The 21,405-nt window shown below is 49.3% G+C and overlaps 1 protein-coding gene across 2 annotated transcripts in view; it reads left to right on the forward strand.

The window, feature by feature from the left end:
* LOC138468319 (exportin-5-like) overlaps positions 1–21,405 on the forward strand; it is a 2,047,117-nt gene that overhangs the window by 542,182 nt on the left and 1,483,530 nt on the right. For both annotated transcript variants that reach the window (XM_069608821.1, XM_069608822.1), the window contains exon 11: positions 14,219–14,295. In XM_069608821.1, coding sequence (XP_069464922.1) covers positions 14,219–14,295 — 77 coding nt within the window. The remainder of the gene's footprint in view (positions 1–14,218; positions 14,296–21,405) is intronic.

Consider the following 21,405-nt stretch of genomic DNA (forward strand, 5'->3'; position numbering starts at 1 on the left):
ATGTGCTGTAATACAATAACAGGGAAGTTCGGATTTATCAGTGTCAGACCCAATGGGTCGACCAAGGGCAAAACATCTAAGGGGTCGACATGGGAGAGGATGCACCAGTGGGAGTAGCAATTAAATAATTCACATAGGGGCCCCATATATCAGGTGGTCTTGCGTGAAGCGGCAAGGTTCTAATGTACAATGTCTCTATCTTGACAGTAGGCAATGTCACGCAACCACAATCGAGAGTTCTGGGGCTGGCCTCTTCCCCAGGTCATTGCCACTCTTCTCTTTGCTAGGACCAGGAGGAGACCCACCAGTTTCCGGGAATGTAGTGCTACCCCACTAGTGAGTCCAAGAAAGCAATCGTGGGGTCCTGCTCAATACGTTCTCCCGCAATTGCAGTTTACGTCTCCCAAACCTCCCCCCAGAATCTGTTTACAACTAGACAGTTCCACGCCAAGTTCAAAAAGTCAGCTTCCTGGGCCCCACATCGATCACAAGCCCCCCAGACTTCAGTCCGTTGTCTGTGGAGTCTGGCCAGGGTATGGTAGGTTTGATGGACATAGTTAAAATGTATTTGTTTGAATTGTGAGTTCAGCGCCACCTTCTGAGTTTGGCCAAGAATCAATGCCCAATCCTCATCCGGAATACTCCTCTCGAGGGATCTCTGCCATCCAAGCTTTGCGGAACCAGAGTGCACGAGAGTGTCCTTCAAGAGGCTTTTATACAGCCATGAAACCAGCTTACCCTCTCCCTGGGTCTGGAACGTGTCGTGCAACAATTGCCATGTCTGAGGTTGGGTGGGAAAAGTAGGGAAAAGCTTCTGTGCCATCTGACGGAGCCTAAAATAGATGAATATGTCTAGGGCATTGCTTGCTCCTCGCACACGAGCCTGCTGGAGCGTTATAAAGGACCCCTCAACGAACAGGTCACCCAGATTGTTGATTTGCAACTTACGTATCCAATGACTATAGACCTGGTCGTTAGTAAGCGGGACCCCAGGGATGAATTTGGCGGGTAGGAGCGGGGAATAACGCACGTCTATCTTGCATTTCTCTGCTATTTTTACCCATACTGTATATGTGGAATGAACTAGGTTTAAGGTTTTGGGACGGGTCTGTAGTGTACTGATTATGGTTGCCCGCAACATGTGTGGGGACATTAGGGCCCGTTCGACCTGGACATGGGGGGGGTCTAACAACCAGTGTGGCGTACCAATGGCTTAAGAACTGTGCTTGGGCTGCCCAATAATACAGCTCTGGATCCGGGAGTGCCAAGCCCCCCCCCCCCCCCCCCCCCCCGCGACTGGTTGAATGATTTATTTATTTGTATTGCGCCGGTAGCTCTCGAGCTTCGGGGCGCAGAGACAAGAACATAAAGACAAATAATAAGACAATAAAACACGTAGCACGAGACATTAGAGCTGCATAGGTGGGTTGGCAGGTTGTAGTATATGTATTACTTGAAGATGTGGGTTTTCAGTTGTTTGCGAAAGCGTTGGTAATTGGCTTCCATCCTTAACTGGCCAGGGAGGTTGTTCCAAAGGCCTACTGTGGTTATAGGGAAGGATTTACCTGCCCCGTTTTTAAGTCTGAAAGGAGCTACCACAATCAGACCTTGTTCGGCTGATCTTAGCTCTCTCGTAGGTTTCTATGGAATGATTTTAGTTTTCAGGTATGCAGGGCTTTGCCAAAAAATACATCTACGCGTGAGCGTGAGGGATTTAAATTGGAGACTCTCTTCAATTTTTAGCCAGTGAAGTTCCTTCCTAGCTTCGCTGATGTGCTGATTCCTGTTTTTTTTGCTTAATGATTCTCAGTGCATTGTTTTGCAGAACTTGGTAGCTGTGGTAGCAGTTTTTATTAGATCCTAGAACTAGGGCATTGCCATAGTCTAGGCGAGATAAGATGGTAGCTCTTGCGACCGTGGCGCTATTTTCCTCAGATAAGTAGGGTCTTATGGCTTTTAGTAGGCGCAGGTAGTATGAGCACGTTTTCTTAACGTAAAGGGTTTGGGCATCTGATCCCAGGGATGCTTCTAGCATCATCCCCCAAGGTTTTAACCTTGTTTAGGACCTTAATTTGGGTATTTTTGATGGTGAAGGTGTTGTATGCAGAATGGAGCTTAGATCTGACAAGATTGGAGCCAAAGACTATAAGCTCTGTTTTGTCGCCATTTAGGCACATCCAATTTTGGTCCATCCATTGCTCTACCGCGTTGTAAACTAGGCTTAGCTTTTTGTTGTCCTTTTCATGGTCTCCACTTAGTTCAATTACCAGCTGAGTGTCGTCAGCGTAATTGGTAAAGAACGTGTTGATGTTGCGAGGACTATGCAGAGAAACCTAAGGTATAGGTTAAACAGGAGTGGGGACATGCTGGCACCCTGTGGGACTCCACAGGTGATTTCTTTTTCTATTGAGGATAGGTTTCCCCAATGAACTCTAGATGTTCTGTTTTGTAGGAAAGACATGATCCAGCTTATTGCTTCATCTGAGCAGTTTGCTGTTTTTTTTAGCAATGTCTTGAGTAGGTTGTGATCTAATAGGTCGAAAGCAGAGCTCAGATCCAAGAGAACGAGCAAGCCGGCTTTCCCCTGATCAATGATGTTGAGCATCTTAGTCTGTAGATCCAGCATAGCTGTTTCTGTGCTATGCGCTGGTCGAAAACCAGACTGTTGGTGGTGGAGGAGGTCTGAGCTTTCTACGTGTTCTTGGAGCTTTGTGGTGGCAATCTTGTCCATTATTTTAAGTATAAAGTTGCAATTGGGTATGGGCCTTAGGTTGTTTGGGTCCCTTTGGTCTAGATTCGTTTTTTTAACAGGGGGGGGGTGACTGTTACCCTTTTTATACTTTTAGGCAAGATTTGATCTCGGAACGATGAGTTTATCACTTTGGTTAAGGCTGGTGCAAAGATGTCAGGGTCGTCTAAGATGATGCTGGCCGGGAGTATGTTTTCGGGGCGCAAACATGTTTGCAAATAATGTTGTGTAGGCCACCCTCGCGGGTTTACTAGCCCAGATCGGTACGAGGATCATGCTTCGCAACAGGGCTAGGAGTTTCTGTGGGAGTACGATGGGAATGTTCGCAAACAGGTAAAGGAGCTTGGGCAGAACTACCATCTTCACCATGGACACACGGCCCCAGAGAGTGAGCGGGAGACCTTTCCATCTTGTGATTTGACCCCGTAATGTGTCAACCAATTTCCCGTAATTATCTTGCAAAAGGGTGTGATAATCTCGTGACAAGAATTCCCAGGTACCGTACTCCAACCGTTCCCATTTAAACCCATGAACGACATATTCCTGTGTGGCATCAGTTAGAGGGAAAACAATCGATTTTATGCTATTGATTTTTAGGCCAGAGAGCTCCCCAAAACTAATCACCTCACGCATTACTGGGTTCAAATTCTCAGACGGATCTCGAATGAAAAGAGCTACATCGTCTGTGTAAAGCGAAATAACTTTTTTATGTGGTCCCAACTGTAAACCCCTGTGCAGGTGCCGCGAACGTAAGCTGTCTGCAAGAGGTTCCATTGCCAATGCAAACAGGAGAGCTGATAGGGGGCACCCCTGCCTGGTCCCCCTCTGAAGCGTTATACTCGCAGACCTCGCTTTCCCCACAAGGATGTTTGACACCGGTTTCTCATATAAGAGTGCAACTAACTTCAAGAATTGCTTCCCCAAACCCATTCTTTCCAGTACCGTGAAGAGGTAGGGCCATTCCACTGAACAAACGCTTTTTTGGCATCAAGAAGCACCGCCACCTCCTGGACAGCAGGGTTGATAGCCTCAATTGCACTAAACATGCGCCTTAGCCCAAAGGTCGTGTTGCGGCCAGGAATAAATCCCGCTTGATCTGCTATCACTAGTGCAGGCATTAAGGGAAGTAATCTTGCGGCAAGAATTTTTGCCAATATTTTATTTTCTAAGTTGATTAGAGAAATTGGCCCGAAGTGTCACGGGGGGACTGCCCTTTTCGGTCGCCTCTTGGTAAACTTGTAACAGGAGGGGTGCCACGATCGTGGCGAATACTTTATAAAATTCACCCGGCAGGCTGTCCGGTCCAGAAGCCTTGGAGCCTGGGAGTGTTTTTATGGCCTCTAATATCTAGTCTAATGATATGGGGGCGTTTAATGGCTCTCTTAACGTTTGGTCCGCCCAGAAGAGTTCAATCTGGTCCAGATATTGGGGGAGGGGGCCTGATGCATTGTCGCCTTTCGTGTTGTAAAGGTCTTGATAGAAAGCCCGAAACGACTCGACAATACCGTCTTCAGTGAAGGCCACACAACCATCAGGTGCCCTTTATACAGTCTATCGGGGGAGGACTCCAGTCCGATGCTATCAACCTAGCAAGCAAAGCTCCTGGTCTGTGGCCCTCGCCAAACTGTCGTATTCTGTGTGATTGAAACTTGGCTTCTCTTTCCGCACAAGTTCTGAAGTTTTCAAGTTCCTTATTGAGGGAGAAGAGGGTGCGGTTGTCGTTTTGGGCTTCGTATGATAGCTCCATATTCTTCATCCATGCTTCACTAGCTGCCAGTTCTGCTCTAATCAGCTTCGATACCCCATGTTCTTTAGCTATGCACACCCCCCCTCACAAAGCACTTGAGGGTATCCCACAGGGTCCCCGCCGATTCAACCGAGTTGCGATTTATGTCTAGGAAGGCCATTATGTCAGCCCGAAGTTCCTGGGCAAACACCTGATCCTGAAGAGCCCCGTGCTTGAACCTTCATGGAGGTCTGCCACCGCCATATCCAACTGGGGCCCATTCAAGGACCACCGGGGAGTGATCGGATAGTGTCCGAGGGAGAACCTGGCAGTCACTCCACCATATCCTAGTGTGCCTTGACACATAAAGGTAGTCAAGCCTAGAGCTGGTGCTGTGTACCCACGAATGAAAGGTGTAGTTGCGTGACGATGGATGTCTGGCTCTCCAGGCGTCCTTGAGTTTATAAGCCCTACATATTTCTTGTATCTGCAAGCTGGCTTTAGTGTGTGTGTGTGTGGTGCTGTTGGTATGGTAATTGTCAATATTCGGGTTAAGTGTGGTATTCAGATCGGCCCCCCCCCCCCCAGATGATTGTGGTGTGGTCCGCATTAGCTAGGTTGATCATGACCCAATCGAAATTGTTAGTACTGTCTACATTCGGACCATAAGAGTTCACGAGGGTCACTTCTACTCCATCTCGTGTCCCGCGTACCAGGAGGGACATACCCTCCTCGTCGCGCTTCACCATCTGCATCTTACATTTTACCCTTCTGCTAATAAGGGTAGCGATCTCGCGAGCATAAGACGAGGAAGAGGAAAAATACCTGTGACATCCCCAGCTTGCCATCCATTTACTTTCGGATGAAGGGGTGAGATGGGTTTCTTGAATCAGCGCAATGTTGACATAGTGCCTTTTGAGATATTGGGCTACTCTACGGGCTTTGGTGGGGTTATTACCACCCCGGACGTTCCACGTTGCTACCCTGAATGGCACAGTGGTCGGGTGTATTCCGGACCCAGGCAGACCCCCCGACGGGAAGGGTCTCGAGGCAGGATCGCTGTGCTCATAGACTCGCTGTATGCTATACCGCGAGGCTTTACCAAAATGGGCCATTGCGGCCACTGTACCATTCCCAGTTCGTTCCTTTAACCAAAAACAAACTCCCAACATAGGCAGAAACCCCCTCACCCATACACAGGCAACCCCCAACCTGCCCTTCAAGAGTCCCTCCCCCCTGTTACTACAACCAAATAACATTTAACTTGAAGCGGTGCTAGGCGCGCTAGTGCCTAACTAAGAGTTCTGGCTCCCACTAGATAGGATAAACACTTGTGCCGTGTGCAACGTCTCAGCAAGTGGATGACGTGGCTTTCCTGGAACTCAGGCAGGGCGTCCTCCTGCTTGGTCGTTTCTATGTGGCCTCAGGAAGTTGCTGCTTATGGGCCGGCCGCCAATACTGTCGAGGAACGCGGATGCTTCTTCTGGTGACGTGAATAACTTGGTCGTCCCAGCATGGAGAATTCTCAGTTTGACTGGGAATAGCATTGAGTCCGCGATGTTTGGAGTGCCTGAGAGAAATCAGGGTAGATGTGAATGGTGTCACCATCAAACTGTAATTCCCCTCTGTCTCCCCAACTTCAGGATTGATCACGGTCTTTGAAGTTAAGAATCTTGGCGATTATTGGGCGAGGCACTGAGCCAGGTGCAGGGCGGGCAGGTGGCGCTCTGTGGGCCCGCTCTACGACAAAAACATGGGACAGTGCTGCGGCGCCAAATAGGTCTTTACCCAGATTCTCGACAAAATCTTCCATCTTGCCAGGGATCTGCCTTTCTCTTATCCCGGTCAATCTAATATTGTTGCGGCGGCCCTGCCCTCTAACTCCTCATTTTTGGCGTTCACAGGTTTCATTTGTCTCTCCAACGCTGTGACTCTGGTTCCCAACGACGCGCTTCCGTCGTCTAGATCCGAAACACGCTGCTCCACCGCATCCAGCCTGTGGCTATGTTTGTCAAGGCGGTGTTGTAACATGTCGACCTTCGAGGAGAGGGAGTCCAGTTTGCAATCGAGACCGCCGAAGCCCGCCTTGAGTTCTAACAGGATCTCCTTAATATCGGGAACCAGGGCATGGGTAGTATCTACAGCCTGGGTCATCTCTTATGCGGGAGACTCCGGTCATATATTCTGGTTAGGAGTTCTAACCCCGGCTCCCGGTTCAAACGTCAGTTTCCGTTGGGCCTTGTCTGCCTTGCCCATTCTTGGCCAACGGCCGCGTAAACCGCTCCTCCACAAGGACGGAGGAATGGTTCTGCGAAGTCCGCAACATAGCGGTCCGGGCGGTATTACACAAGGAGATTGTTGAGGTAGACGGCCCCCAGACGGACCTCAGTTGGCGTGCGCTTCACTGGAGGGGTTCCACCGCCGCCGGGGCCTGGGGCGAGTGCCACCCCGAAGTCTATCACACTGGGTCCAGTCCACCACTGCCGGCCACGTCCACACTCCTACCACTGTCCAAGTTGCCTTGGCTATATGGCAAGTGTAGGGAGTATCGTGGGCCCTGGGATGCCACAATCAACAGGTTCTATACGGCCCCCTACCACTCCAGCATCTCGCTGCCTCCCCAGTCCAAAACTGCAGGCCACAGAAAGGGCTCACGGGGTGGGGGTATCGGGCCATGCGCAACATGCTCCTCCAGCGCAGGCGTCCAGCGTGACTCACTCCCCGGCCCAACTGCGGCGGCGGTCCCCCCGCAAACTCACAGATCCTCCCTGGCGAGAGATGCACGCGGCCCCAGCCACCACCCGTATATGGGTCGAGAGCGACGGCAGCACGAGCCACTCACCAGCACAGCCCCCAGTGCTATTCGGATGGGCTTATCAGCGTTCCCCGGCTGGCGACAGCTCCGTTTCGCCGGGGGCTGATCCTCACTATCCGTGACAGCGGACTGCACAATGATCGTCGCAGCCCTAGACCGACACCGCTCCTCCTCGCCAGGCGCCCAGGGTCTCCGACCCACAACGGCCCTGTTCCGCGGCCTCCCTCTCCTCTTCCTCCAGCGGCCAAAACTCTCCCGGCCCGGAAAGGTGGCCGCCGCCCAGCGCCTCTTCGCCTGCAGTGCCTGGGGCTCCGCAGAAAAACTGCGCAGTGCAGGGACGCGGCAGGCAGAGCGTCCCGGACCTGGCTCCTGCTTCCTCGCGCCAACACTCCCACTCAGCCACTATACACGGGTACCACTGTGACCCGTAGGGCAATGAACGGCTCTCTCCGATGACCAGCCGCCTCTTCACGTCCTCAGATCGGCAATTGTTTCAGTATTAAAGGGAGCTTGTCACAGAGCTCAAAGTAGAGCCGCCATCTTGGTGGGCTCGCTAGCGCCCTCATCTCCCAAGTCCATTTGTGATTTTGTTATGGTTTTAAAAAATGTCTTACCGTTTGTCTTGCCTTTCTTGGTTTCCTGGCTTGTTTGTGTTTTGTACTTACCCTAATGTGCCGATTGTCTTGTACTCTTGATAAGCGAGCTGATTTTTTTAATGGTTTGGTATGGTATTTGACATAATCTGTATACCAGTACTGGACTTGTGTTATGTTTTTTGATGCTGTCTGTAATGAACTCATGGTGACAACAAGTAAGACCGACACAAGTGATCACACTTCAAGGGTGTTTATTAGACAAGGAAAGTTGATTGCGGGTTGGGACAATGCTTAATCTAAACCTAAATCTAAGATGAGAGCAAGCATCGACCATCAAATGAAAATAAGGCAGTCCTAGTGGCGTTGTCAAAACAAAAGGGGCCTATACTAAGAAACCTATTGCTAGACCTCACAACTAATACAAAAAGGGGCGTGGGATGTTAGGGAGAATTCTCAGAAATGTGCTAATTCCCTCCACCTTAGAGAACCCCAGCAACTTTGCTTTGATTTTTTTTTTACTTGTGTGTAATTGCGTTTGCGATTTTTACAAGGTGAGAGCTCTTCATTGAACTGTAACCTCAAAACCAACCAGCGGCCAACGAAGGGAACGTGTGTGAGCTGGGAGTGATCAATTCAGCAGGTTCGAAGTTAGGTTGATCTTTTTGAAAGCTGTGTCGAGCAGTTTCGCTGAGGTGATGGTCCATTTGATGTTTTCTCCGGCCATCAGCCTATTCCACCATACAGTCTCTTCAACGACAGGAAGGTCTGCACATAGCGGGGACAGGTACGCTGCTCTTTCCTGTCCCAGCTCTGGACAATGCATGAGAAGGTGCCTTCAGGTTTCAGTTTGGTTTGGCAAGTCACGCAGTCTGCACTCCTTGTTGTTTGTCTGCAGTCTGATGGCTAGGATTTCGCAAGTAGGGAGCAGGTTCAGGCGTGCTCTCATGAAGGTTTTCATTAAGCGTTTGTCAGGGAATTTAATGCAGTAGGGCAACAGAGATTTTGTTTTGTTGATGCTAGATGGCAGGTGTTTTGCAAGTTTGTTGGCTTGTGCTTTGCCAGATGTTTCGATCCAGACTTGGCATTCCATTTTAAATTGAACTCTCAGTGGGTTTGTTAGATCGTCTTCAGTACAGGCTAGCTCACTCAGCTTGGTTTTTCGGCTCTCTGCCCAGGTGTTTAAAGTTTTGGAGTGCAGACTTGCTATCTCCGTGGCAATGATCTTGTATATCGGGAGGGTATCAGGAGAATGGTTTTCCTGAATAATTGCATGGAACTTTGCTCTACTGTTTCCAGTGAAAAAAAGACCCAGGTCGCGCCTGATGATCGCTATTGAGGCTGAATTGGGCAGGCCATGGACTGATTTCCATAAGTGCCCTTCAAGTTTGGGCTAAATTGCTGCAGGCATGCTAAGTGTCGCGCCCATTCCGTATGTTGGGGTCGGCACCACTTTTCCCTTATATAATTGGATGACTGGCAATAGTGAACATTTGCCATGTTTCTTGTCAATTGCTCTCATTTGCGCTGCGAGGTTCCTTATTTTTTCTCATAGGGTCTGCTGCATTTTATGCTCTTTAGCGAAGCCATCAATTAGCACTCCCAGATATTTGACGTGGGAAACCACTTCAATTCTAATGTTGTCCTGAAACCATTTTAGATTGTGTTTGTTTTTCGAGTGGTGTTGCTCCTGTATCCTAACCTTTGTCTTTGATTTGTTAATTTCTAAGTTGTTTACATGTAGCGTGCAAGATTGGTGAGTTGCCGCTGAATACCAATTTGGGTCTGATCCAGAAGGATCAGGTCATCTGCATATAGGATGCGTGACACGTTGACATTGCCAAATTTGGGCGGAAAGGCCCTAATGGATGATTCTGAGTTCTTGTAGTCGCCCAAGAAGGCGACGAAAAGCACTGGTGCTAGTGGACAGCCCTGTTTTACCCCGCGTTCAGATGGTATTTCTATTGATAGGAGACTTTGGCGGTTCCGGCGGACTCGCGGTTTGGTGTGCGTGTGGAGAGCCATCACAGGATCTAATATTTCGCTCGGGCACTTCCACCCTTTTAGTTTGGTCCAGAGGAAAGGCCTGCAAGAGGTCTACAAAGGCCAGAAAAACTGTTTGTGCTCCTTGCTTGACTTTAGATTTTATTATGTTCAGTAGTAAAATGTTTACTGCTGTGCTTCCGTTTTTTAGGAAGCCCATTTGGAACGGGTCATTGGATGGTGATGTTCTGGCCCAGATCTGGAAATGTTTAAGTAGCAAGGTAGCAAAGATTTTCCCGATGATGTCTAGTAATGCAATCGGGCGATAGTTGGCTGGCTCCTCTGTTACCTCGCTCCTCTGTTACCTCGCTTGAATAGGGAACCACCACTGATTTGAGGACTTGATTTTTTTTTTTACCTGGAGAGAGAGAGACCCTTTTTTCCCACTCATGTATTTTAATGTGCTTTTATACACTGTTTCTCTTTTAGTTTTGGAGTCTGACAAACTCCACAGGCATCATATTTTACATTGTCACGCAGCACCTTCAGTGTCGTGGCACAGGGAAGTCTTTCAGATTTCCCAAAGGTTTAAATACCTTCTCTTGGATAAACTACTGTTTCCAAGAGCAGTAAAGTGAAATTGACTTTACTTACATTTGTAACTTTCTAGACCCAGCACGCACTATCTTACAATAGGGTGCTGGAGGGGTTACCTAGTATCCCCTTTGTCTAGTTTCTCATGTAACATTTTTTGTGTTACCCTTTTCTCATTGAATGGCTGGTGGCAGTGGTTTAGTTTGAACTACCATGGTGTGCGTTTACCGCGTACTTCGTTCACAGCTGCAGTAAAGCACCCACATGCCCGGTCTTCTTTTTTCACCATTTCTTTGTGGAAAGGTCCTTCTTGAGATTTACTCTGCGCGCCAAACCAGGTTTTGTCTTTGTTCATCTTGCTTTTTGCGAGATTCCCGAGTGAAATCCGCATGTGGCTCCAGAGGGCTGGGGTAGGCAGGAAGTGAGGGAGATGCCCGAAATTCCCTGTGCTTAGTCTCGTAGAAGACCCAAATGCACTCTGTGGTGATTGGCTGGCTGACTGTCCGGCAAGGACAGCCAACCTGCTGGGTGATTGACAGCTAGGCTGGAATGAATGGGAGAGAACTGAATAAAAGGCAAGTCCTTTGGCTTGGAAGACAGAGAGTTGACCACTGGAAGAAGGAACAGAAGAAGAACTTGAAGAGGGCGCCTGCTGCAACCCCTGGTCCGCTGGTTTTCCCGGTGTAGACCTGCTGCAGTGCCGAAATGTCAAATTTACATCGACAGAGAAGCCCCTGCACGGACGACTTCTCCCCTTGAGTTGGTGGGACCAATCAACTCCAAAGTAAGCCACCTGGACATCCATCTCGGAGCTGGTTGAATTTCCACAGAGTTGCTTCTGGAAACCGTATAGCCAGGGAGAGGAACACCAGATTGTGTGTGTTGCTTTTAAGCTGGCCTAGAGCTTTTGGAAGATCCTCCGGACTCCCAAGAAACAGGACTAACCAAGCATGAGCCCCCTCAACAGAGTGCGGGACCCTAGAAGCAAGGAAAGTTCATCTCGACAGCCAGGAACCGCAGTGTTGCTATTTGTGGTAGATTCCAGGAGCTGAAACACTGAACAGCCACTGAAAGTGAAGTTTGCCGGTTGCAAGTTTTGACAGTCGCAGTGCATTGCAGGAGTCCACCGACATCCTCCCTCTTGTCCCCACGACTGAGGCCCAGGAACAGTGAGACCTGCAGAGCTGCACAGGAACAAAAGTCCTCTGCTGCATCTTTTCTTCATCTTTAAAGGTACTGTAAAAAGTCTGAGAGAACTTGTCTCTTACTGTAGAGTGCTTGCCACTTCTGTAACTCACAAGTCTGATCAGAACTTGTGCAAAGACTTTTCCATTTACTTACCAGAAGTGCTTCATCCTACACAAGACTTTTGCCCATTGACTTTGGCTTAGCCTATTGAACAAAAGTACTTGCCTGCTTAAGAATATTTGTGGTTTCTTGTTGTTCTAATAACCTTTGCCTTTAATGAACTTTTAAAAGTATTCTAAATGCCAACAGTAAGATATTAATGTCCCCCGCACCCTAGTTATTGAAGTCACATCTTGGTGTAGGTTGTGTCTGTGGGCCATTCCAAAAGGGTCTTGTCTGATTCAGAAACTAGAATCTACAGTATTGAAGTGTATTTGTGTGTTACTATTCTATTTATCCCTTCTGAAGAAGGCTTTATAACGGACTGATAAATTAATAATTGTTTATGCAAGAAACGGTTGTTCTGAGCAGAGAGCAACAGGATTGGGGGCAGCATAATCCCAGTGGTGGCATGACCACTGCAACTTTGTGGTGGCCCGTGCGCCTCTCGAACAGCGCTGAACCCCTCCCCCCCCGACGCCCAGACAGAGAGTCAACGAGGCACCATTCTACACGCACCGAGAGTCGGTCGAATCAGAGAGAGGACCGAAGGCAGGACACCAACAGCATTCAGAAGCGCTGAATAGAGTGGAGGAGGAGAACCCGAGCTACGCAGAGCCCAATACGCATCCCCTGCAGACACAGAGGTAACGGGGAGAGTGTGAAAACCGGGAAGCTACCGGGGCATCGCTATGGAGCAAGAGAAACTTGTCCCAGTGAAGTTGAGGAGATACTGATTATAAAGCCATTTACAGGGAAATGTGTTTATACTATATAACGAATACGCCTGAAAGAAGACATTTAGAATTGGGCACAAGTACCCCATTGTTTGAGAAGTAAAGAGTGGAGCAAACCAGAGAGAGAATTCTGTAAATGTGAAATTAACTTAACCACATAAAAGGAGCGATAATGAAGCTGAGTATGCCAGGAGAGGGGGGAAGGTCAAGTCTCAAGAAGGTATGCCTAAGTTAAGAGGGCCTGGGTTACAGGAGTTAGAAAAGCATACAAGCCTAGATCAAAGTATAAGAAAGAGTGCTAAAAAGAGGTGTTCAGTAACTGTCCCTAAAGCGGGTTAAACCCCTAGTGCATTGTGAAGGAGTTACATTAAGTTATCCAAAAGGCAGCAAGAGACTATTTAAAGATATCATACTAAAGAGAACTTTGGAGTAAAGAAGAAACCTTGCCATAAGAGAGAACCAGGAGAGGGGAGATATTCTCCTGATGCAATTAAAGTGAATTAAGATAGTGGCAGGGTCAGTTAGAACTAGTTTTTCGACGTGGACATATTTCTTTGGGACTTCCTGACAAGCACCTTTAGTTATTTAGATAGGGAGGGATAACTGTCTAGCAATAGGGAAAGATAGGCCTTATCTTTTTAACACCAGTGAAGAATTCCCTCAAGTTTCTGCCTCTTCCTTCCGACCCGGCATGCTTAGTAGGTAAAAAGGTTCCTAGTCTAATAATGATATTTTTTAAAGGCGCCAAAGTCAGAGTGGAAATTCACTGATTTAGGCCCGAGATAATTGATGGATGATGGGTGACTTGAACAATGATTGAGTGCCTGCTAATGCCTCTGGGTGATGGGGATAAATAATTGGGGGAATGTGAGCAGCAACAAGATGTTTTATAGCATGTGTTTATATTGCAGAAAGCATATATAAGTAACTGGTTTGGATGGATATGCACTGACCTGGATGGTATGTTTATAAAGTGGTATTGATTTACTATAATAGGACACAATCATATAAGAAATCATTCTAAAAAATAACCTAAACATATACTTCAATTTGCATTGCTTGATTTATTCATTAAATGTTGTCATTGAAAGGATTCCAGTTGCTGGGTGTGGCCACAGAAGGATCTGCTAGAATCCTGGTAGAGAAATCCACCATTCGCAGCTGAATAGGATGGATGGCAGCAAAGTCTGCCAGTGAGGGGGTGATGCCAACCGTTCTCTGGTGCCTATCTGCAAGTCTGTACAGGTTCCCAGGCGCTGGATCAAAGAGACTGACTGAGGCCTAAGAATAAAGTGAATGAATTCCAAAGGTCCTATGAACTGAAAGGCAGATGGATGGTACTTATCCTTGAGATCCTGTCTGCTCAACAGTTATCAGAAAGGCAGACTGCATTGATCTTGTATTCCACAAAGGTCTATATTTGGGTATTATTCTGGCCACAATGAGAGCTGAAATAAATGTTTCTGGAGGCACAACATTCATTGGTGGGCTGTATTAAACCTTTGTTTGGAAGTGTAAAAGAAAAATAAAGCCACTCGATGGACATTTCTATACCTACTACCTCTGCCATTCTGCGTTTGTGAATGTCTGCAACATGTGTTGATGTCAGAAATATTGTTTTGGTCACTGAAACATGATGCTACGCTTAACTGAATTTTATTTCCATGTTTTCAGGAAAATAATAAAGACGACAATTTAATTCCGATTTTCTTTGGAGAATCTGTAATGGATTACATCCTCTTTGCTTCCAAGTGAGTAGTCTTAATTTCCCTATTCCGCACACTGATGGGTATAGCGCTTAATGCCAGATTCCTCCATTCTCTTAAGCGCTTTAAGATTTGGTGATCTTGCTATCCCATTGTATGGTTCTTGATTTATTGACCTCGGAAGGATTAAAGACTTAAGTTGGTGTCATATGCAGTAAAGTATTATATGAGCTAGCGATCCACTCTATCAAGGCAGTGCCCGTTATAAAGTTCCATACAGGTTAAAGTGTACATGTGCAGCTAAAGACATTTTAGTAACAAAAAGATGTTCCAAAATAATATTGACTTTCCAATGGAATATTTGAAAGCAAGTCCCATAGAATTTCTTCATTTGTATGCCTATAAATTGAAACCAAGAGTAGTCGAATTCCAAACAAGAAACCCGAAACAAAAGCAGGATCTCCAAAATAGTTCTGATATTCCAAATGAGCGAACAGCCCTCATCGGTAGCCAAATATCTATACAAAATGGCAATGATGCCTAAATCAATAATAGACTACCATATCTATGGCCTAAGATGCTTGAGTAATGCTCCCATCTGGGGGATTTTCAGCTTTTATCTTACAGGAAGGCCGAAGTTTAAGATACTACCAAATTAGGCATTGTTGTGCAAATAGGATATCAAACCCAGGGTAACTACACCTTTCAAAGGATTTGAGGAACTGATTTTCCCCTTTCTTACCACCAAGAATCTAATTCCAAAACGATATAGCTTGCTTGTGTGCCCCGCACCTGTGTGGAAATTGATACAGGCATGGCATATGGACCTGGTGCAGAAATTGTTTACAATAGGGGCACATTTCAAAAGTGTGCAGAGGGCCTCCGACTGTGTGCATCATAAGGAACAACTTGTAGACATGGGAGCAGCTCTTTTCTGCACATGTGGCGGCCCTGTCCTCAGCTAACCCGTATTGTAAGGATATGCTGAATGAAATTCCTGAGATTAAGGAGATCATTTTCTTTTCATTAAAAGGGGAGATGTCGACTTACTTTATTTATTTTTTATGGAGCAACCAAGCCTGTAAGCATCAGGGCGCTAACAAACAGCAAACATAAACGAAAAAAAGAAACAAACAGGCCTGAATTTAGCAATGCAATGTGATCTTTCGAAAACCAAGAATAAAAAACGCAAGTGAGGACAAAGTTTTTCAGGGTGGGTTTAGACGTGTCCATGAAGTCCATGATTTGCAATTTATAACCCATTTTTGGACCATGTTAAAGTCTGTAAACAGGATTTCCTTTACCCGACAAGAATATGAGCACACCGGCTTTTAAACATTAAACATTTGAAATAGGATGGCCAGGCCAGCAAGAATGACTGATTCTGTAACTGGTCTCCCTGTTCAGTGTTCGTGACACTATATGGCAAGGGCGGGGGCATTAGTCCCTTTTGTAAGAAGGCAACTGCCCACTGACTTTGTGTTTTCCTAGCATATGGCAAGGCCGGGCACAGGGGAATGGGATGCTTGGGGTGGGGGTGGGGGTGTAGTTGAGCAGGATGCTCTGGATGTCTTAGAGTTGGTTTCTATTGTTGAGATAATTGGAGGAGGTATTTTGTTTTCTCATGGTATGGTAGAATACATTTAGTGTTAAATTAAAAAAGAATACGTGCACATATTGCAGGCAAATAAATGTGAAAATGTGTTGGAAAAATGCTTCTGTGTGCTGTTGGTGAGCTTTTTATTTAATTCTCACAAAAACCTATTGTAAATTACATTGCTTTTTACCCACATTTTCACGAGAAGTGTGTTGTAAAGTTCACCATTTTGAGCATTATTTTTCAAAACCATTTTGAGGGAGATCACCTCTAGACAGTTGGCTGTGCCTCGCTTGCTGACGTTGAGGAATATTCATGCCCCTCCAATAAGAGTTCTCCAGCTGCAACTGTTGGGAGAGACTTTTGCCCCACTGAACTAGAAAAGGGTCCAAACAGCAGCCCCTTCCAGTTGACGAGTGGGGTGCAAAAGGTGGCCAGCACTAGACTTGGCTACTGTCTGAGACGTGTTCCTTTCAGGGGGTGTGCACATCCCATAGTATGAGAGCACCTTGGCACTAAAGAGGCAGAATGCAAGCCGGGAATACCACACAGTGTCGTCATACTGGGCTGCCAGCTGTAAACTGAGGCTGATCTGGGAAGTCATGTGCACATTGAAAGTATTCTGCATGTTGCTGTGTGCAGCTAGTGTGCCATTTCCTTTTTAGCAAAGGTGGCATGCATTTGTACTTGGGTGGCTCCCCTCTTTGGCGAGAGGTGATGCAGCATGCCAGTGTGCCATTTCCTTTTGAGCAAAGGTGGCGTGCATTTGTACTTGGGTGACGCCCTTCTGTGGCGAGAGGTGATGCAGCATGCCAGTGTGCCATTTCCTTTTGAGCAAAGGTGGCGTGCATTTGTACTTGGGTGGCGCCCCTCTTTGGCGGGAGATGATGCAGCATGCTAGTGTGCCATTTCCTTTTGAGCAAAGGTGGCGTGCATTTGTACTTGGGTGGCGCCCCTCTTTGGCGGGAGGTGATGCAGCATGCCAGTGTGCTTTTTGCTTTCGATCCTGTTAGAGAGATGTTTCTTCGGCCTGATCAGTAGGGCACAGATAGAATGGCCTCCTTGGTTTAATGGGTCTTGACGAATGGAAATGACGAAGCAGCCGAGCTGCTCTTCAGGAGGTAGCTGGTTTAAAGGTACAGTCAATACTTTTATATGTAAACCGTGGACGGTTCATACAAACATATAAAAATATTTTCGAGGGGATTGGGTCCACCGACGTATTCCATATCTATGACAGGTAATGTCCACAGCTGTGCTGCTTTGGAAAATCTTTGGCTCCTGCGTCGATGCGCCGTCCCCGAGGTCCTGTTCCGACAGCCGACGTCACCCGATGTGATAAGTAGGATGCACGACGCCCATAGCCTCAGTTCCGTTTTTTCCGCTAACGTGTTCGCTTCGTGAATCTCGGTACGCCTCGACTCGTTGGAGTTTGCTGTTTTCTATTCTCGGTTCGTTGAACCAGTTCGGTTTGTTTTGAAGACCTGCTCGTGGCGATGTCTTTCTCATCTTCGACCCCGCGTCCGGGCTTCAAGAACTGCGGGGACTGTGGGTCCAAGATGTCGGTCACAGACTCGCACAACGCCTGCCTCTGGTGCCTCAGGGAGGCCCACGATACGAACGACTGTGTCGACTGCCAGTCGCTCACGGCAAAGGCCTTGCTGGAACGCAAGAAGAAGCTGTCGGTAGGCCGGGTGTCTAAGCCCCGGAAGTCGAGCTCTGCGGGGCTTTCAACGGATGATTCGAGGGGAGACTCTCCGCGTCGTCGTCGGAAGTCCAGTGGGTCTCCTTCCAGGAGTCGGTCTCGCCACTCCTCTGCCTCTTCAAGGCATTCCCGGAAGCGCCGGCATAGGTCACCTTCCCCGTCCTCTTCCGAGGACTCCGCCCGTCGGCGGGTCGCTTATCCCTCCATGCAAGCGACACCGGAGGAATGGGCTTCCTTCGGGAAGCAGATGCTAGCGATTCTTGAATCGCAGGCACCGGTCCGTCCGCGCCTCCGAGTAGGGTCGGTCGGTACCGGTCGAGATACACCGCCCGTACGCCTTCGGGCTTGGGTGGTCGGCACGGCTCGCGGGAGAGGTCCTACTCGGACAAGGGTAGCCGTTCTCACCATGCCCGTGCCAGGTCCCGGTCATCGACGCGCTCGAGACGTGTGATCCTGTGCCGTCTTCGAAGAAGACGTCGACGCCTGTGGCGCCGAGGTCGTCGACGATTTCTCTCGAGGCTCCGCCTCCGAGATGGTTGTCGACGCCGTCGGTGCCTAGGTTGTCGAGACACACGCTCGGAGCTCCGACTTCGAGGACTGTGTCGACGCTGCAACTGACGTCGACGCCGATTTGCCCGATGTCAACGCCTTTTCTGTCAACACCGGCGCCGACTCGTTCGGCACCCTCGACGCCTTTTGAGCCGGTGGTGTCGGAGGGGCCCCGTGGCACAGGGTTTGCCCCTAGAAAGGCTATGGCTAAGGTCCGGCACTGCTTTGGTCCACAGAGGTCTTCCTCTCCCCGCCTGGAGTACATTTCGGAGGGTGATGAAGGCTCTGATGGCGGCCTGGTTCCGGTTACGGATCCAGATGACCTTATCTCGGGCCATAGCCAGTTTGATGATCTGAGGCAGTCGCTGCATGATGCCAGTAGACTGGACAACTCTCCGGAGGTGGAGTTTTGTCGGCCAGAGTCTGGCACTCATGCCGATTCTTCATATCGGCACCTTATGTCTCGGGTTACCGAGTACTTGGGTTGGTTGGCTCCCCCAGGGGAGTTCGTTCAGGATGATCTCGCGGACATCCTTGACCTCGGTCATCCCACTGACCCGGTTTTGCCTTTTCATATGGCTCTGCAGAGAAGGGTGGCGGCGGCTTGGACTGCTCCGGAGAGTCTCCCGGCAGTGGGCAAGTCTTTGTCGCGAAAATACCATCCAGCCAGTAGCGACCCCTGCTACTTGTCTAGGCACCCCACCCCGGAGAGTTGTTTGGTGCAGGCGGCTACGGCCCCGGCAAAGCAGGTGTCGTATCCTACCATCCCTCCAGATGGGGACGACAAACATTTTGACGGCTGGGCGAAGAAAGTGTTTTCTTCAGGGGGTATGGCGCTTCAGGCGGCCAACTTCATATGTGCCTTGTCTCGTTTCAAACACACTCTGTGGAACTGTGTTGCATTAGCGGCTGATCATATTCCCGAAGGGGACGGTTTCCTTGCTATGGTTCAGTATGGCAAGGATGCTATGTGTGAGGCCGTTCAGTCGGGATTGGACTTGGCGGATTGTGTCAGCTGGTCCATGGCGGCGAGCACCGTAATGCGCAGGTTTGCGTGGTTGCGGAAGTCTGAGTTCGCTCCTGATGTGCAGTCCCGGCTCCTCAACATGCCTTTTAACTGTGAACACCTTTTTGGCAGCAAGGCTGACGAGAGCCTTGAGAGGTTGCAGACCTCCAAAGCTGCAGCAAAGTCGTTGGGCGCTGCAGTTCGCCAACCTCTGCCTTTTCGTCCTACGGGACAGCAATGGAAGGGAAAGCGAGGGGAGCCAGAGGTGGAAACAAAGGTACTCGAGGTGCCAAGGCCGCTTGGGCAGTTGCCTCTTTGCCCTCAGGCAACGCCGCAGCCGCTACCACTCAGTCATGAGGCCAGGTCCCATGGTTCGCCGGTTGGGGGAAGGCTGGCGCAGCATCTTGTAGAGTGGCAAGCCATTACTTCGGATATGTGGGTTCTGGAGATCATAACCCACGGCTACTGTCTTCCTTTTCAGCAGAGGCCTCACGACAATCCACCAGGGAACCTCTCTTTGAAGAGTCCGGATCCGCTCCTTTCGCAGGAAATTCAAGCCCTGCTGGAGAAAGGCACCATAGAAATGGTGCTGTAGCGGAGAGGAACAAGGGATGATATTCCCCTTATTTTTTGATTTCGAAGAAAGACGGGGGATTGAGACCCATCATGGACTTGCGCGGTTTGAACAAGCTCCTCAGGAAGGACAAGTTCAAGATGGTAACTCTTTCTCAAGTCCTCCAAGCCCTTCAACTTCAGGACTGGTTGGTGTCTCTCGACCTCAAGGATGCTTACTTCCATGTGCCGTTCCATCACAAGCACAAGAAGTACCTGAGGTTCGCGGTTGGCGACTCGCACTTTCAGTTTCGGGTCCTGCCGTTCGGATTGACCTCCGCCCCGAAGGTTTTCACCAAGCTCATGGTGGTGGTGGCAGCGCATCTCAGGAAAGGGGGGATTCACGTCTACCCCTACCTGGACAATTGGTTGATCAGGGCGCGCTCTCCCGAGCAAGTCCTGGATCATCTGTCCGTCACCTGCCACTCCCTTCACAGGCTGGGCTTCTCCCTCAATTTAAAGAAGTCCCATTTGACACCAATGCAGCGGCTCCAGTACATAGGAGCAGTGCTCGACACGGTGCTGGGGCAGTGTTTTCCTCCTCAGTTGAGGGCTCTTCACATTCAGCAGATGGTGCACAAGTTTCAGCTTGCCCAGAATCTCCCAGCGTCCGAATTCTTGAGACTGCTCGGCCTCATGGCATCCTGCATTCTTCTGGAGCCAGAGGCTCGTCTGCGGATGAGATCTTTGCAGTGGGCACTCAAGCTCCAGTGGTCTCCGTCCTCCGGCAGGCTGTCGGACCCTGTTCAGGTGCCGCCCTCGGTAGCCCGGGACCTTCTGTGGTGGGCCGTCAAGGGCAATCTGATGAAGGGGGTCCCATTTTGGCTGCCCTGGCCGGAGGTGACGATCGTGACGGACGCATCCCTCACTGGATGGGGAGCTCATGCCAACGAGTTGACAGTCAGCGGTCGTTGGTCTCCGTCGGAGTCCAGACTCCATATCAATCTGTTGGAGCTGAGGGCCGTCAGGCTAGCCCTGATGGCTTTTCTGCCGACTGTGCGTGGAAAGAGTGTCCTGATTCTAACGGACAACACGGTGGCCATGCACTACCTCAACAAAAAGGGGGAGGGGCAGGGTCACTTCCGCTGTGCAGGGAGGCGATGCAGCTCGAGTTCTGGGCCATTCAGCAGGAAGTTTCAATCTCGGCGGTTCATCTGGCCAGAGACGACAACGAGACGGCGGACGCTCTGAGCAGGCAGAGCACGATCTCTCACGAGTGGGAGCTGGCTCAGGAGATTCTCCTGGAGATCTTCGCCCTTTGGGGGACCTCTCAAGTGGATCTCTTTGCCTCCAGTGTCAACCGGAAGTGCGAAAGGTTTTGCTCGTGGGAATTTCCTCCAAAAGGAGCCTTAGGAGACGCGTTCGTGGTGGAGTGGTCGTTTCCTCCAGTCCCTGTCATCCCGCAAGTGCTGCGGAGGTTACGGAGGTTCGGTTCCCGGATGATCCTCATTGCTCCGGCGTGGGCCCGGAGGACGTGGTACCCGGACCTTCTCGTCCATCTGCCCTCCACGCCGTCTTCCCTACCGAGACGATCTGCTCTCACGGGAGGGGGGTCAGGTTCTCCATCCAGAGGTCAGATCCCTCAATCTTCACGCTTGGCTTCTGCAAGGTTGTGGTATAAGGATTGGGACCTCCCTGAAGACTTGTTGGAGGTGTTGCTCTCGGCCAGGCGGCCGGCAACAAAGT

Source organism: Ambystoma mexicanum, chromosome 4q, assembly GCF_040938575.1.
Source record: "Ambystoma mexicanum isolate Mex_15411 chromosome 4q, UKY_AmexF1_1, whole genome shotgun sequence".
Lineage (NCBI taxonomy): Eukaryota > Metazoa > Chordata > Amphibia > Caudata > Ambystomatidae > Ambystoma > Ambystoma mexicanum.